Raw genomic sequence first — 15,112 nt, 5'->3', positions numbered from 1 at the left:
ATATTGATGTTATAGGAAGAATCTGGAAGTGAATAGTGACAGGAGGAAAAATACAGAATGGCAATTTCATCTAGGATAAATGTCAGAATTAGGATTAAATGCTGTTTTACCTAGAAATTGCAGATGGTCTGAACTGTGCACGAAAATGGCAGATTAACATGAATTCAAAAAAATGTCATAACAGATGTCAAAGTGAAAAACAAAATGTAATTGTACACATAAAGAAAAATAATGAGTTAGTACCATGAATAATTCATTTTATCTACTATGTCTTGGCAAACCATCATAGACAATCCATCTGCTTTACATACAATACTGATAAAAATTATAAATTAGTGGACAGGTGGTAGCAGGAGACACAGACAGTATTTTAGCACCTGACAATACTGAATATGTCAGTGCCTTGAAGAATGGTTATCCCACCTGGGGAAAAAAAGACAACTGAAGAAAACAAAAAGACCAAGTAAAGCATTTCTTTACAGGTCTAATATATGATATTAAATTTGCTAATAAATAAATTAGATCAACAAATTAATTTCTCTTTTGAAAAAACAACTACCACAAGAATCATTCTGTAAATGGTCATTACACACCATCTGATCTTCCCTTCCAATACGAGGTATATTAATTCCAGAATCTAATCTAAAATTCCCGTAAGGGTCACTGCAAGCATCTGTACAATTTCCCCTGGATTTCAGTGATTTCAGCTGGATACATATCTAAATAATTCTTCTATTGACACTCTGTATTTTAGTCTGTTGCTTGTGTGTCTCGTGTTGTTTTTTTTTTTCCCCTACAACAGTTATGTTGCAACAGCGATTTAAATAATTCTGATTTATACAAGTTTTCTTTTTGAATCGTATTAGATGACAGACTCCTCCAAAGCTTATAAAGATAAGAATTCACAAATTGTTTGATCCAAGACATGTCAGATACCACTTGTATAAAGGAATTAGCATTTCACTATAACTGTTTTCCTGTCCCAGAATCTCCTGGAAATGCTTCTGTATTGCAAAATTTAATTGCACAGGATTTGTATTCTTATACAATGATTTGTTGTTGTATGACTAACATCCTCAGGCAGAGCTTGGTTTGGACTATTATCCCAGTTTTCATGTTACTTAATAAAACTGCTGAGCAATTTATTATGATAGCTAGTAAGCCTTTGAAGTCTACCAAAAAAAGACTGGGGCACAGAAGTCATCTGTGGGGATATGCTATTGTTGCTGCAACAACATAGAGATTACAACTTCAGATTGCCAGCTTGTGAGAGCCTAGAAGCAGGTAGGAAAACAAGCTTAAAACAGAAAGTGATCTTGACACGTCATAAAACCAATCTGAAAAAATCCAATACAGTAAGAAAAATGTAAGTGTGAAGAAAGTCGATCACATAAAGTGAAGACATAGTAAGAGCTATGGAGGGTTTTGTTAAAAGGATGTGGAGATTTATGTGTAGAAAACCAGAGATGAGTTAAATATTGCATTAAATGCAAACATACTGGGCTTTTAAAATGTCAATACATTTCTATTCTGTACTTTCATACTACTGTACTTGGCTCCAGCAAAAATGAACTTGACCAGTTCCACACCCAATACTTAATGATGGACACACATCAAATGAAGACAACAAGCATAAAAGAAAAATAAAACCAGAGGCCTTAAAAACAGGAAAGATTGAGAGGTGACTTTCTAGTGACAAGGTTACTTAGAAACAAGACTGACTTTCCTTGGGAGGTTATAGAACTTCATCTCTGAAGGTCTTCAGGCCTGAATCACAAAATAAATGAGGTAAGTTTTTAGAATAGCCTGCATCTTTTCTGAAGGAAGCGTGTCGGACTAGATTAACACCATTATCCTATTCTCAGATTGATGGAAAACAATAGAGAGGTCAGTACTCCAGTACCTTTTCTGCAGCAGCCCAAACAACATATACCCAATTACCTCCATGTGTCTGTTCATCATGGGAGCTTGCAATATGGGCTGGAACAGATTTGGAGAGATTGTCCCAATGTTCTTTAACATCATGACAGAATCAACTGTGCCTAAACCTGAAAGATACGGCTGTAATTCAAGGCGATCTACCCGTGACTTACAAGCTCCATAGGAGAGAATCTCATGACTAAAACGAAGGTTGTCTTACAATGGAGGGCTGAGAACCTGAAATACCAGCTGTAGTGGATGCAAGTGAGAGATCGAGACCAAGATAGCTAGATCATCAAAGCCAGGTGCTCAGCCCCGCATGGTGAGAGCTAAGAAAAAGTTGCTTCTATCAGTTGAGTGTGAACTGCTCCTGTAGTTTCTCCTCCCCTGGGCCTTAAGTGTACAAATTATGTGCTCACAGCTGCCTATCTAGTGAAGTTTTTGATGAGCATCTTGTGGGGATCTTGTAAATCTGTCATCCTTGGTGTAACCTGTCCTAGAAAACCTCAGTGATGAATTCAAAATGATCAGGTGATTATCTTTAATTCGATATAATTACATTTTTCTTTTAATCTTCTCACTTCTAGACTGAGCAGTCCCCAATTACAGCAATCTTTCTCTTATGCTTCCTAAAACTTTGAATGTCTCATTACTAAAGAGTCCTCTCCCACATCTAGTACTTCTAAAATTACACAAAGAGCGAATCTCTCAAAAACTATGACAAACACTGTAATTCTTTAAAATAGAAATTACCAAGTGATGTTCAGCAAAGAAATTATGGCAAGAATTTCAAGTGTGTTCTGTCAATTTGACAGGCTTTGTCATTGCTCAAATACTGGTTCCCCAGGCATGTAATAGTCCTGTCATCAATATTAAAAGGTACACCACAGGCACAACACTGCCAATCTTTTTCAATAGTTATATGTAGGATGTTAGATATGGTAACAGTGGTGCTGCAGCAGGAGAAACCTACACATGGACACTTAACATCACAGAATGCATAAGGCTGGAAAGGACCACAGTGGTCATCTGCTCCAACCACCCTGCTCAAGCAGGGTCATCCTAGAGCATGTGGCACAGGGTTGCATCAAAAGGTCCTTGAATATCTCCAGTAAGAGACACTCCACCAATTTGTTCCAGTGCTCACCCACTCAAACCAGAATCACCACCAATACATCATGCCATAAAAAATCAGTCCCTCCTTAGCAAATTTCAAGTATGGATGCCACGTGGCAACTCAGTTTTCCATATATCCATAAAGCTTTCTCCATGAAAGGGAAATATTTGTTTCTTCATAAATAATTTATATATTAGAGACACAGTAAGTTTCCTAATTGCTTTTTAATATGTTCTACTTAATCATGTTTTCTGTGAATTTTGGAAGAATGTATTACATTCATTTCACAGAATCACAGAATAGTTTGGGTTGTAAGGAACCTTAAAGATCATCTGGTCCCAACCTTCCTGCCCTGGGAAGGGACACCTTCCACTAGATCAGGTTGCTCAAAGCCCTGTCCAACGTGGCCTTGAACACTTGCAGAGAGGGGGTATCCACAACTTCTCTGAGCAACCTGCTCCAGCATCTTAGCACCCTCACAGTAAAGAATTTCTTCCTAATATCTAATCTAAGCATACCCTCCTTCAGTTCAAAGCCATTCCCCATTGTCTTGTCAATAAAGGCCCCTGTAGAAAGTATCTCCAGTTTTCTGGTAAGGCTCCTTCAGAGAGTGGGAGTTGACTTGAAGACAGGAGGGCATTAATGTAGCTGTTTAGATTCTTACCTCTGCAAAAGAAGTATATGGTGTAATATGTCAATGAGTAACATAATTAAAGCATAACAGTGAGTTACAGACACATACCAAAGTTGTGCTTGGAGCTTATATGCACTGCTCCACTCTGGAGAAATACTTTTACAGAGCCCTCTATGAGCATCAAAGGCAAAACCCAACTACGACTGAAGACAATTTTTTTTTTCTGCAGACTTAGGTGATAAGTAACAGGACAGAAGTGTACTGCAATTCAATTAAAAACACAGGAGAAGAAACAAGTATTTCCCTTTATTAGATATACCTGTTTACCTTACAAGCTATTAATATGTACATGGACATTATAGATTAAATATTAATAATAAGCAAATACTTGATCATGAAGTAATTTATATTGTTTTAACTTATTTGGAAGTTTATAAATTTGAACCTGTGGAGGATTGTCTTCCAAGAATTCCAGGTTGCTTTTAAATCACTTAGCAGCAAGATAACACACTATAAAGAGTGATCATGAGAAACGTGTCTTCGTAATATACATCTTATGTTATCCTTACTCCTTGGCCAGCTGTACATTGGTCGGTTTTGCTCCAATAGGTATCCCATATTTGTGCAAAGTGTTGTATAAAATTTCACGCATCTCATTGTTGTAGGCGTCAAAGTCAAATACGTTTCGAACAACATTTGCCAGTCCTTCAGATGGAAATTTCTGTAAAGAAACAGACCACAAATTTATTTTAGCGACTATTAAGTTACAGCATATCATGATGTACTTCTAAAATGAAAAATTGTAACAGTAACTTTGATTGACAGATAAATGCTGAAGTAATCTTTACTTTTCATCTCCAGGACATCATTTCAAGTCAGAATGAAATTACTGACGCTAAACTTGATTTAAACAAAAAAAGCATGTGACAATTATTTAACACTAAACACCATTAATGGTTTAAAGAATTACTTTCATTATACACATAACAAGATGGCATAATCATTGAAGAATATAATTAATACTAGCCTGTACTTTTAAAATTTGTTTTCTGTAAACCATGAAGATCTGACACAAAGACACATACCTATATAATTCACCCATATAATTAATTTAAGGATTCTGACTTCTACGTTGAATAATGTTGAATATAGAAAAGTAGACAATACACTGCTTAGTTAGCAAAAACTATTTTAGGTCATGATGGATTTGAGAAGATACAGAAGTTCACTTAAGAGTCACAATGTTGTTTTTTTTTTCTTAGGGAAAACGACTAGTTGCAATGTGCTATGTACATTTAAAACCCCCAAATATTTATCAGACTTTCATTAGTATCTTGAACACAGATTGAAGTTTTGTTACTGTGATGGACTGGTTATTCTAGATGAGGAAATAAATGGTTGGATGGTTGCATCCAGAGGGTAGTGACCAATGGCTTAAGGTCCTGATGGAGATGTGTGACAAATGGTCAGTACAGACCTTGGGAGTCTGTACTGGGACCAGGAATGTTTATTATCTTCATCAATGACATAGTGGCATTGAGTGCGCTCTCAGAAAATTTGCAGACGATACCAAGCTGACTGATACAACTAACATGCTTGTGGCATGGAATGCTGTCTGGAGGGACCTGTCTGGAGGTGGAGAAGTGGGGCCACAGGAATTTCATGAGGTTCAACAAGGCCATGTGCATGCTCCTGCACGGGGGTTGGGGTAACCACTGATATCAGCATAGGCTGGAGGATGAACAGATCAAGAGCAATTCTGACAAGGACTTGAGAATACTGGAAGGTGAGACGTTGGACATGACCCAGCAATGTGCACTTGCAGTCCAGAATGCCAAATGTGTCCTGGGCTGAACTGAAAGCAGGGTGAGGGAGGGGATTCTGACCCTCTACTCTGCACTGGTGAGATCCGACCTGCAATGCTGCATCCAGCTCTGGGGATCCCAACATTAAGAAAGATGTGGACCTGCTAGATTGAGTCCATAGGAGGGCCTCAAAGATGACCAGAATGCTGAGCACCACTGCTGTGAAGACAGGCTGAGAGAGTTACTCAGCCTGGAGAAAACTCTAAGGAGACCTTTTAACATCTTCCAGTACCTAAAAAGGGTTATAAGAGATAGAGAAGGACTAGAAGGGCATGTAGTGATAGGACATGGGGGAATGGCTTTAAACAGGAAAAGGGCAGATTTAGATCAGGTATTAGGTAGAAATTCATTATTATGAGGGGTGTGAGTCACTGGCAGAGGTTGCCCAGGGAAGTTGTGGATGCCTTGTTCCTGAAGTGCTCAAGCACAGGTTGGATGGGGCTTTGAGCAACCTAGTCTAGTGGAAGGTGTACCTTCCCATAGCAGCAGGGTTAGAACTAGAATATCTTTTGTGTGATCTCCAGCCAAAACTATTCTAGGATTCTTTAAGTTAAAACAAGAGAAATGAAGAATTTTTACTATCACAAAACCACTCAGAGAAACTGATGTCATTGATTAAGAAAGCAGCTGAGGTGGAGGACCCCAAGCTGGAGTAGGTATATGCCAAAAGGAGGCTGTGATCCCTGGCTGTGGGAAGCCCACGCTGGAGGAGGCTCCCGGCAGGACTGGTGGCCCTCTGGGGAGAGGAGTCCAGACTGGAGCAGGTTTGCTGGCAGAATTTGTGACCCTGTGGAAGGGCCCCAGGCTGGAGAAGTTCCTGCAAACTGCAGCCAGTGGCAAGGACTCACAATAGAGAAGCTCATGGGGGACCGTCTCCTATGGGAGGGACGCCGCACAGCCTGGAGCAGAGGAAGACAATGAGGAATCCTCCCCCTAAGGAGAAAGTGGTGGCAGAGACAATATGTGAAGAACTGATCACAGCCCCCTTTCCCCATCCTCTTGTGCTGCTGAAGGGGAAGAGATAGAGAAAGGCAGGAATGAAGTTGAACTGGGGAATAAGGGAGGAATAGGGGAAAGGTGATTTAAGATCTGTGTTTATTTCTCATCTTCCTACTCTGATTTGATTTGCTATAAATTAAACTAATTTCCTCAAGTGAAGTCTGTTTTGCCTGTGACAGTAATTGGTGAGTGATCTCTCTCTGGCCCTATCTTGATCTACAGGCATTTCATTTTCTCTTCCCAGCAGAGGAGGGGAGTGACAGAACAGATTTGGTGGGCACCTGACATCCAGCCAGGGTTAGCCCACCACAGATGTAAATGGAGCAAACCAAATAAAAAGAATATAAAAAAATAATTATCAACTTGCTGTATATCCTACTAACTGATTCATTTTATCCTTTTTTTTGGCAAGAGATGGGAGTGAGAATCTTTCTATTTAAAAATGTCTCACTCTTTCTCCACAGGCCTTTCATTCAAACACCAGATCTTTCAAGGACCTAAATGCTTCCGTCTCAGTATGGCACATTTACAGTGATGAACAACAACTTGAGTAGAGGTATTTTAGGAAGTTGTAGTTTTAACTGGGTTTTTTCCCCATTAGTGATTTAGGCTGGTACAGAGAACTTGAAAAACAGACTTAAGTGTCAGAAAAGTTTATAAATGTATTAAAATGCAGATATTTGAATCCTGATTAAAAATTAAAACAGAAGAAAACAGATTTTTTTTTGACATGTACTCTTAATCAAATATCAGCATTAGGAGTTTAATATTTTCCCAACTTTATAAATATCTGATCGCCGTAATAAAATACATCTGACATGAGCAGTACTAAAATTAGCTAGTCACTGTGTTAGACTAGAATACCACTGCTAAATTGAGCTTGTACAAACCCTTTTTTATCTGTGGTGCACATGGCATGGAATATTTTTGTACTAGTGTTGCTATAAAAGCATGTTAAATTATGTTCTGCTTTTTAAACCTGTCTACGAGTAACCTATTAGAAATTCTGCATCATTACAGCTTAGCAAAATACAAGTTATTTTGGGATAATATAAAATTGTTCTACAGCCTGTTCCGTCCTCATTACACTGTCCAGTTCTTACTGAATGAAACAGGTACTAAACCCATTCTCCCATCAGCTAGTCTAACTAAACACTGTATAAACATTTTACACATAAGGTAAATTGAAACGTTTGTGACAATGTTTAGTAGTGAAAGTGCTAACTTCTATATTTTTAATTGCACCTTGGAGTTAAAAGTAAGCATCATTCCAAAACATTTATGAATACTGCATTTTCTCTGTTCTTCTCAGTGCAAAGCACAACCAACACACTGTCACCAAGCTATCTAATTCACTCATGAACTATGCTTTCACCTGCACTAAGTACTGCAGAAACCTTGGTCAAGTACTTCAAATAATATCCAGTTTTCCTTAGAAGTCTCCAAGTATGTCCTCAGTTTTCTGAATCATTGTGTAACTTCTGGCATCAATACACTTTTCTGCAATGAATTGCCTCAATAGTTCCACGCCTCTCGTGTCAGCAGGACTTCATAAAAAAATTCCTAAGGTACAACAGATGGCTTCTGGGAACACAAGCCACTTGTACAAAGGCCCTCTACTTCAGTAATTAAAAAAAAAAAAAAAATCACAACTGTCCTGTTTCAACCAGAACAAATCCAATCCCTCTTTAATAACTACTTGGACAACTGCTTACTGAAGAAATGAAATTACAGTTCACTTAAAGGGGAAAAAAAAGAAAAAGACAAGAAAACCCCAAAGAGATTGAATGTTTGGGGTTTAAATTGAGCATTAAAAAAAAATCATTTGGTTTCTATTGATTTTTAAAATGAGATTACTAGAGATATTGATCTCTTATCAGTCTGTCTAGTTGTCATTCACTGTTTCTTCCCCTTACAAGTTACATTCTGTGTGTACCTTAGATTATTTTCGCAACTTAGATTCTTGGCTATTCTTTAAAATAGTAAGTAACATAGTTTTTTGCCTTCAGCAATTTTATATTTTTATTTGTATATTGTATGCTTTATTTGATAGAGAATTTGACTTGGTGAAAAAGCTGTATTTTTATGGATCTAACATTCCATAAGGATATGTATTGCTACAGTCTGTGTAAAACCCATGAGCAAAATTGTAATTTTCTAGTAGAAATTGAGAATCTTAATTCAAATATGCTATACCTATTGAGGTCTACTGTACTACTGCTGTGCTGAAAAGAAAGCAATAAATTATCTGGTATTCAGTCTGTAATGAGTCCAGACTTTTTATTTTGGACTTCTACCTTGTGTTCTTCCTAACACTTAGTTTCCTATGTATCTTGGGGTCTTTCAGATATCTGACTATTTTCCATCCTGCCAGCACCATCTCAAAGACCCACCTTGCACACTCTACCAGATCTCTGCCTGCCTGCTCAGTCCCCTGAGCTCTTGGTTTCCTCCTGCACCAACCCCTGATGCCCTTTTACTGAATGCTGCCAGCTCTCTGTGCCTCCTCAGTTGTCCTTCAGCAGGGGCAGAAGCACCATGTCTACGGCTCATCCTGAGTGACAGACATACTAATGGACTAACCAGTACTCGTGTCTTTAGTGGGCATCATCTACTGCCAAACAAAACAGCTGAATTCTCTCTCTGCAATTTCAATCAGTTCCTCCCTGTCACATAGCCACTGATTTTGATTAAACCAGCAGAAACCCAATTATCTTTGAAAACTGATGACTGAGATAAAATGGTGACTGGCCAAAAGGGTAAAAGGTTATTAGGCAGCAAAATGAGAAGATTATTGATAAGCCTATTGAAAAGATTATTTGATAAGCCTAGTCTCCCTTTGACATTAGGCTGAACATTTAAAAAACCCCGAAAAAACTCAACCAACCAACCAAAAGAACCCCAAAAAGCACACTATCTTACCACAAAAGCTTACTGAATAGGCCTTCAAACCTGAATAGATTTCAGGTCCAGAATGTTTCTTAGGCATTTACTGCTCGAAAACGGTTATAACTAGTGCCTACTATCAGGAAGCAATCTCAGACATAAACAAGATGACCTATAAGAAAAAAATCTAAGCTTTCCAAAACGAAAAAAAGAGTTAGTAAAAAAGCTATTGCTATTCTATCTAGACTAATGTGGCTTTCCTGATTAACATCTACCAAGGTCTCATGAAAAGCAGCATATTAGATTACAGAGAAGCACTCATAGCACACCCTGGTTACAGGCACCTTACGGTAACCCAACAGAGTAAGGGCACGGCTTCTGAGCTTTCCCATAAGCTCTATTAACATCAAGATTTTTGACACTGACAGTCTGAAAACAGGAGGTGAGCAAGACACAAAGGCTGTATCCAGGTCACCTGCCAACTAGAGCTCCTAGACCCAAATTCCTGATACAGTATGTGAGGAGGAAAAGTTGCAGCAATCAAGTTAGGTACCTGCATTAGACAACTCCTCCTATGCCTGCACTTTTGGGTCTTCAAAATAGTTTGGTGTCTCAAGCATCACCTAAGCGCTGAAGATCACAGTAAGTCAGAGATTAGCCTAACAATATGCTGATACCATAACAATCAGTATATTTTTAACTGATTAGTCCTGATGCTCAGATGTGCTCTCAGACAGCAGTAATTAAAAACAATTTTTTTCCTCCAAAACATCCAACATTTTTTTACACAAGCAAAAAGTCCCAAATTATGTGAAAGAAATCAACACAATAGTACAAAGAGAGCAGGGCTGTGGAACTGCTGTAAGGGAAATTGTTTAACAACATGACTAACTTCCCTCCTTCCTTCCTAAGGACCAGCAATTTTATTGACTCATTTCCCTCCTTCCTCTTTCTTCTCTACCTGAAGACCTAAAAGTTTCTTACTTTGGAATAATCATTATGTTTATATTCATTGTTTACATTTGGCTACTCCCAGTTTTTTATCAGTCAGATTGAAAAACAAGTTACAGTAAACAAAATGTTGCATTCTTGCTAGGAGAGTGGGATCTTGAAAATAAATGTTACAAAACAAGTCAAAGATGCATGTTGGAGATGTATTTGGATATTTTACACTTTGTAAGAGCAGAAAACTTAGCAGATGGGAAACTTCCCCACTGAACTGCCCCAAATGTCCACGCTGAAGTGACCGTACTAATCTGCTTAAGTGAAGGAGGCAGAAGCAGACAGTAAGAGCCCTTAAGACAATTAGCAATGCAGCTCTTTAAATCTTCAATTTGATGCTGTTCACACTCAAATAAAACAAGAATTAAGTCTTAGGTTTCTGTACAGGCTACCAACAGAACTCAGTACTGCTTCAGGTTACTTGGAGATAGATGATGAAGCAAAGAAGCTTGGAAAGAAAGTAGGAACAGCAGAAAGGTATGAAGACAAAAAGGAGTTCATTTAACAAACACCCTAAAAAAATCAGCTTCTCAGCAGCACAGCAAATATCCCTTAAGTCTGTAATTTTTCCACTCTCATTTTGAATGTAACTGTGTGTTTAGAGATCAGCATGTACATGTTCTATCAACTTGGTAAACAAGTACCTGTCAGATGGTAATGGACCCTAATAGGCTGTTTGCTTATGTGTTCTTCTGGATTCCTCAGCCTTTAGGTCTGAATCTTCTTAACCCTTAGCACAAAGTTACAGAGCATTATTTTTTCTTTGTGCTATTGATATCATAGTAGTACCAGTTTGTCTTAAGATCTTCTTGCACTTAAAGACCACAGAGTACAAAAACTTATCCTCTCCAGAAATCTAGATTATGATTTTTAAAAGTAGTAATTCCAACCTGCAGGATCGAAATGTCCATGTATATGGCTGAATGTGTGTGAATACGTTCATGATCCCAAACACAAAACTATCATGCAACCCTGCTATACTATGCAGTATAAAACATAGGAGCAGTAGGTCAAAATTTGTGAGAAATTATATTTTAATTGTATTAGTTACATTAATTTCCACTATTTTTTTAATCTAGGATTGGATAATTCAAGAAACGGTCTATAAATTAACAAATTACCAACTTTAGGATTATGAACAGAACAAAATAAAAGCACTGCTATTTCAAAGAGCATTAAGACACTTTATATTTCAAATAGTTCAGGAAAAAAAGTCCTCCAATTTATAAAGACAGAAGTCAGACTTTACTGTAATATTTAAAAAACAGATCATCATTAAATTAGAATTCACAGTTTTACAATTAAATGTGTGTAGGAAATGTGCTGAGTTGTTATCCATCTATTTTCCTTAGAAAAAATCCACTATGGATGTATTATTGTTATGCAGCAGGAATTGTTTCACAGGAAAGGATAAAATCCACAAAATTTATATCAGAATAAAATGAACAGTTGCACTATCCTGGAAGTATTATATGTTGAATAAGGAATTTTATAATGAGGGCCACAATGAACATCACGCACTGTATTCACGGTACGCCATTTTTTTTCTCACACAGTAGAAAAACAGACTTACAGGGTTTATTTCTATCTATAAATAAATACGCAGAAAAAATATCTGCCCATGTACATCTGTGATCCTTACCCTCTGACAGTCTGAACACCTGAATATTATGCTTCTTTCAAAATGTAAAGTGTTTCATAAAAATTAAATATAAATGCATGAACAATAATAGCATTTTTTTTCTAAAACCTTCAGGCATTAAAAAATTAGTATTGATGAACTCAAGTTTTCAATTAAATCTGATGTACTGTACCTGTAAATGTTTTACAATGTTCACAACTTCTCTAGTTGAATAGGGGTAGTTAATAATTCCTTGGTCAGCTAAGCTCCTGAGCTCTCCAAAAGCAGCTACCAGCTTCTGCAGAATTGCCTCTGGAACATTGGGACCATACTGTTTAAGCATTGCCAGTTCAGACTGTGGCTTGGGATTATCAACAGCATGGCAACTAAAGATGTCACCTACAAAAAAAGCACGAAGTTAAGTCATTTATAAAGAAGTAGTATCACAGCCCCTTTAAGTTTAATACTGCACCTTTAACAGAAAAGAGATGACTCAAAAGAATGCTGAGTACCAAGTTGCTAAAACTGTGAAAAATACGAAGTACAAGCTATGAAGAACATCAAGGTTTCTGGAAACACAGAGATCTCTCCTGTCATTTTAATGAAGCTGATATCATGAGGGAGAAATTACCTTCAAGAAGAAACACGAGTTAAAATGAATGCAGGAAAAAATAAGAGAAAAAAGACTTTAAGAAAACATAACTGCTTGAATGGAACTAATTTGTGAACCCCTTCAAAATGCCATGGAATGCAGGGAAATCTTGAAATGTAGGAAGGCCCTAAAGCAAACTCAGTTAAGAGGTCTAGAGGAAATATTGGATTTATCTTATCTTTTCTCTTTGCCTGTCTTGAAATATGGCAAGAAATTTGGCAAGATATTCTTTCCATACATTGGCATTATATTGATCTCAATTATATAACCTGTACATCAAGTTTATTCATAAAAATTCTCTGAACAGTTGTACAAAACTTTAAAGAAGCATGAACAGATCAGTAGAAAAAGAGCTTGAATTAAAAGCAGAAGAGACCCTAAGCTGGAAAAACAGTCTAAACAAAGAAACCCAAAACCTCAACAACACCTCTACCATGTGGATCAAAAGCAGTAAACACTGGGATGATCAGTTTTGTTTAAAGGGTCCATGTAAGGAAGGAAATTAGGCTATGAAAAAGAAATACACTACAATAAATTCTCTTGGGGCAACACAGCATGCTGAAATTCAGGGCCAATGAGTTTCAGACAGAGAATGGCCATTCAGTGGACTCACCCAAAAATCAAAGGACTACTAAGTAATATGGAATTGGGTGCGCACCTGCTTTCTTGAGTACGTAATTTCTTGCAGAATACGCATTATGGCCAAAGTTAACAGGCAAAACCACATAAATTAGGTTCCTGCACATAAATGGCCACACTAACATACATAATACAGTTCACAGCCACCATGTAACAACAATGCCAAAACCTTGCCAGAGGCCCGCTTAGACTAACATTGGACTATAAGGGCTAATGGATGCTTCACCACTTTCCCTGATGTAACTTAATTTCTTGCTTTTTGTTGTGAGATGAAGCTCTAAGGAATCTTTGTTGACACACAGATTTTCTGGGACCTACCACAAGCTTTCCAAAATAAGGCTTCTGTTGATATGAAAATTGTTGATGTGATATTTGGACAGCTGTACCTAACCCTGAGATGAATTCAGTAACTTGTCAAATATATGTATTTTACAAAGGCTATCAAACACAGCTATATGCATGGAGAATCAAATTAGGATTATGAAGCAGGTAGCCCAGTGCTAGCAGCAAAAAACATAGTAGCCTTTACTGCTGAAAAGAAAGAAAAGAACCATTCATCACGCTACCATCTCTTGTACCAAACAGGACAACACCTGAGCTCTGGCTTGCTTGATATGGGGAAAATAAATAGTGAGCGGTTGGGAGAGATGTCAGGTGTCAAGCTTACAGTTAATTTGTTTGCTGTATTTGTATACTCTATACACTCATTAACAAAGATTTCCCATAACCTTCTGTCTGCAATGTCCGTCCAGATCCCATAAAACAATTTTAACAGAGATGATCACATACAGCTTTTCCCTTCAGGGCAAGTTTGGGTACATTTATTAAGATACATAAATTTACGCGATCGTCTTAGTGTCTTATGTGAAACAAAGTACCAATATGCATAAGGGGCCCTTCTCCTCATGACATATAATTAATAAAGATAGATTGTCTATTAGTCAAGTCTATTAAAGATCATAAATGAATATGAATCACTTACCTAATGTGCCAAAAAAGTCATTACCCAGGAAAGGAAATCCAGGCCTATTTGCCAGAACTATCATTCTAAAATCAGGATGAATAACTATTACATTTTCTCTCCCCTCTACATGAGCATGATCTGGAAAAGAAATAAAATATATTACTTGCATATTTAAGGTTTGCAATGAATGAACATAAATAGATTAGGTGAAGAATTCTTAGAATTAGAAGAAAAATTCTTCTAACTTAATTATATTCTTAGAATTAGAAGAACAGTTAGGGGGAAAAAAAAAAAAAGCTCAATAGCTTCTTACAAGTCATTCAACTGAGTTTTCTAGGTTGCATTTTAAAGTTCCATAATTTGTTTCACAAAAATCTAACCAAAGCGTTTAATTGAAAAAACATAAAAATGCATCCACTGTTCTTGGGGTGCAGGCTACCTGTTTAACTTCACATTAAATAATTAAAATGGTGAAGGCAATGGTGAATAAAATGTGATTTTATATAGGTCTGACATTATTTGATCTGGGAAAATAGGACTGAAATTCCTCCTGGTTACTACAAAAACTTGTGAGAAGACAGATGCATTATTTAACACATATGAAGACTCTGGTTCTCCAAAACTACTCAGACTGGCCCCATTCAGAACCTTGTTCCCTTTCAGCATGATTCCAGTGGTACATGGTGTCTAGGACTCCTTTATCTGCCTTTAAAAAACTACAGTAATAATTAGCAAAGTATTTTAGAATAAGCCCACCTAGAGTTTATAAGGACAAGTAAAATTCAGGTGTGCCATGTGAGTGCTGAATGATTG

General features: G+C 37.3%; 1 protein-coding gene across 2 annotated transcripts in view; it reads right to left on the bottom strand.

The window, feature by feature from the left end:
* The window catches only part of VWA8 (von Willebrand factor A domain containing 8), a 189,629-nt gene that overhangs the window by 72,602 nt on the left and 101,915 nt on the right, over window positions 1–15,112 (bottom strand). For both annotated transcript variants that reach the window (XM_040054627.2, XM_040054626.2), the window contains exons 24-26: window positions 14,318–14,437; window positions 12,238–12,443; window positions 4,241–4,392 (exon numbers count right to left, since the gene is read on the bottom strand). In XM_040054627.2, coding sequence (XP_039910561.1) covers window positions 4,241–4,392; window positions 12,238–12,443; window positions 14,318–14,437 — 478 coding nt within the window. The remainder of the gene's footprint in view (window positions 1–4,240; window positions 4,393–12,237; window positions 12,444–14,317; window positions 14,438–15,112) is intronic.

Source organism: Hirundo rustica, chromosome 2 (assembly GCF_015227805.2).
Source record: "Hirundo rustica isolate bHirRus1 chromosome 2, bHirRus1.pri.v3, whole genome shotgun sequence".
NCBI classification, from domain to species: domain Eukaryota; kingdom Metazoa; phylum Chordata; class Aves; order Passeriformes; family Hirundinidae; genus Hirundo; species Hirundo rustica.
This window is presented reverse-complemented; position numbering and strand designations above follow the sequence as displayed.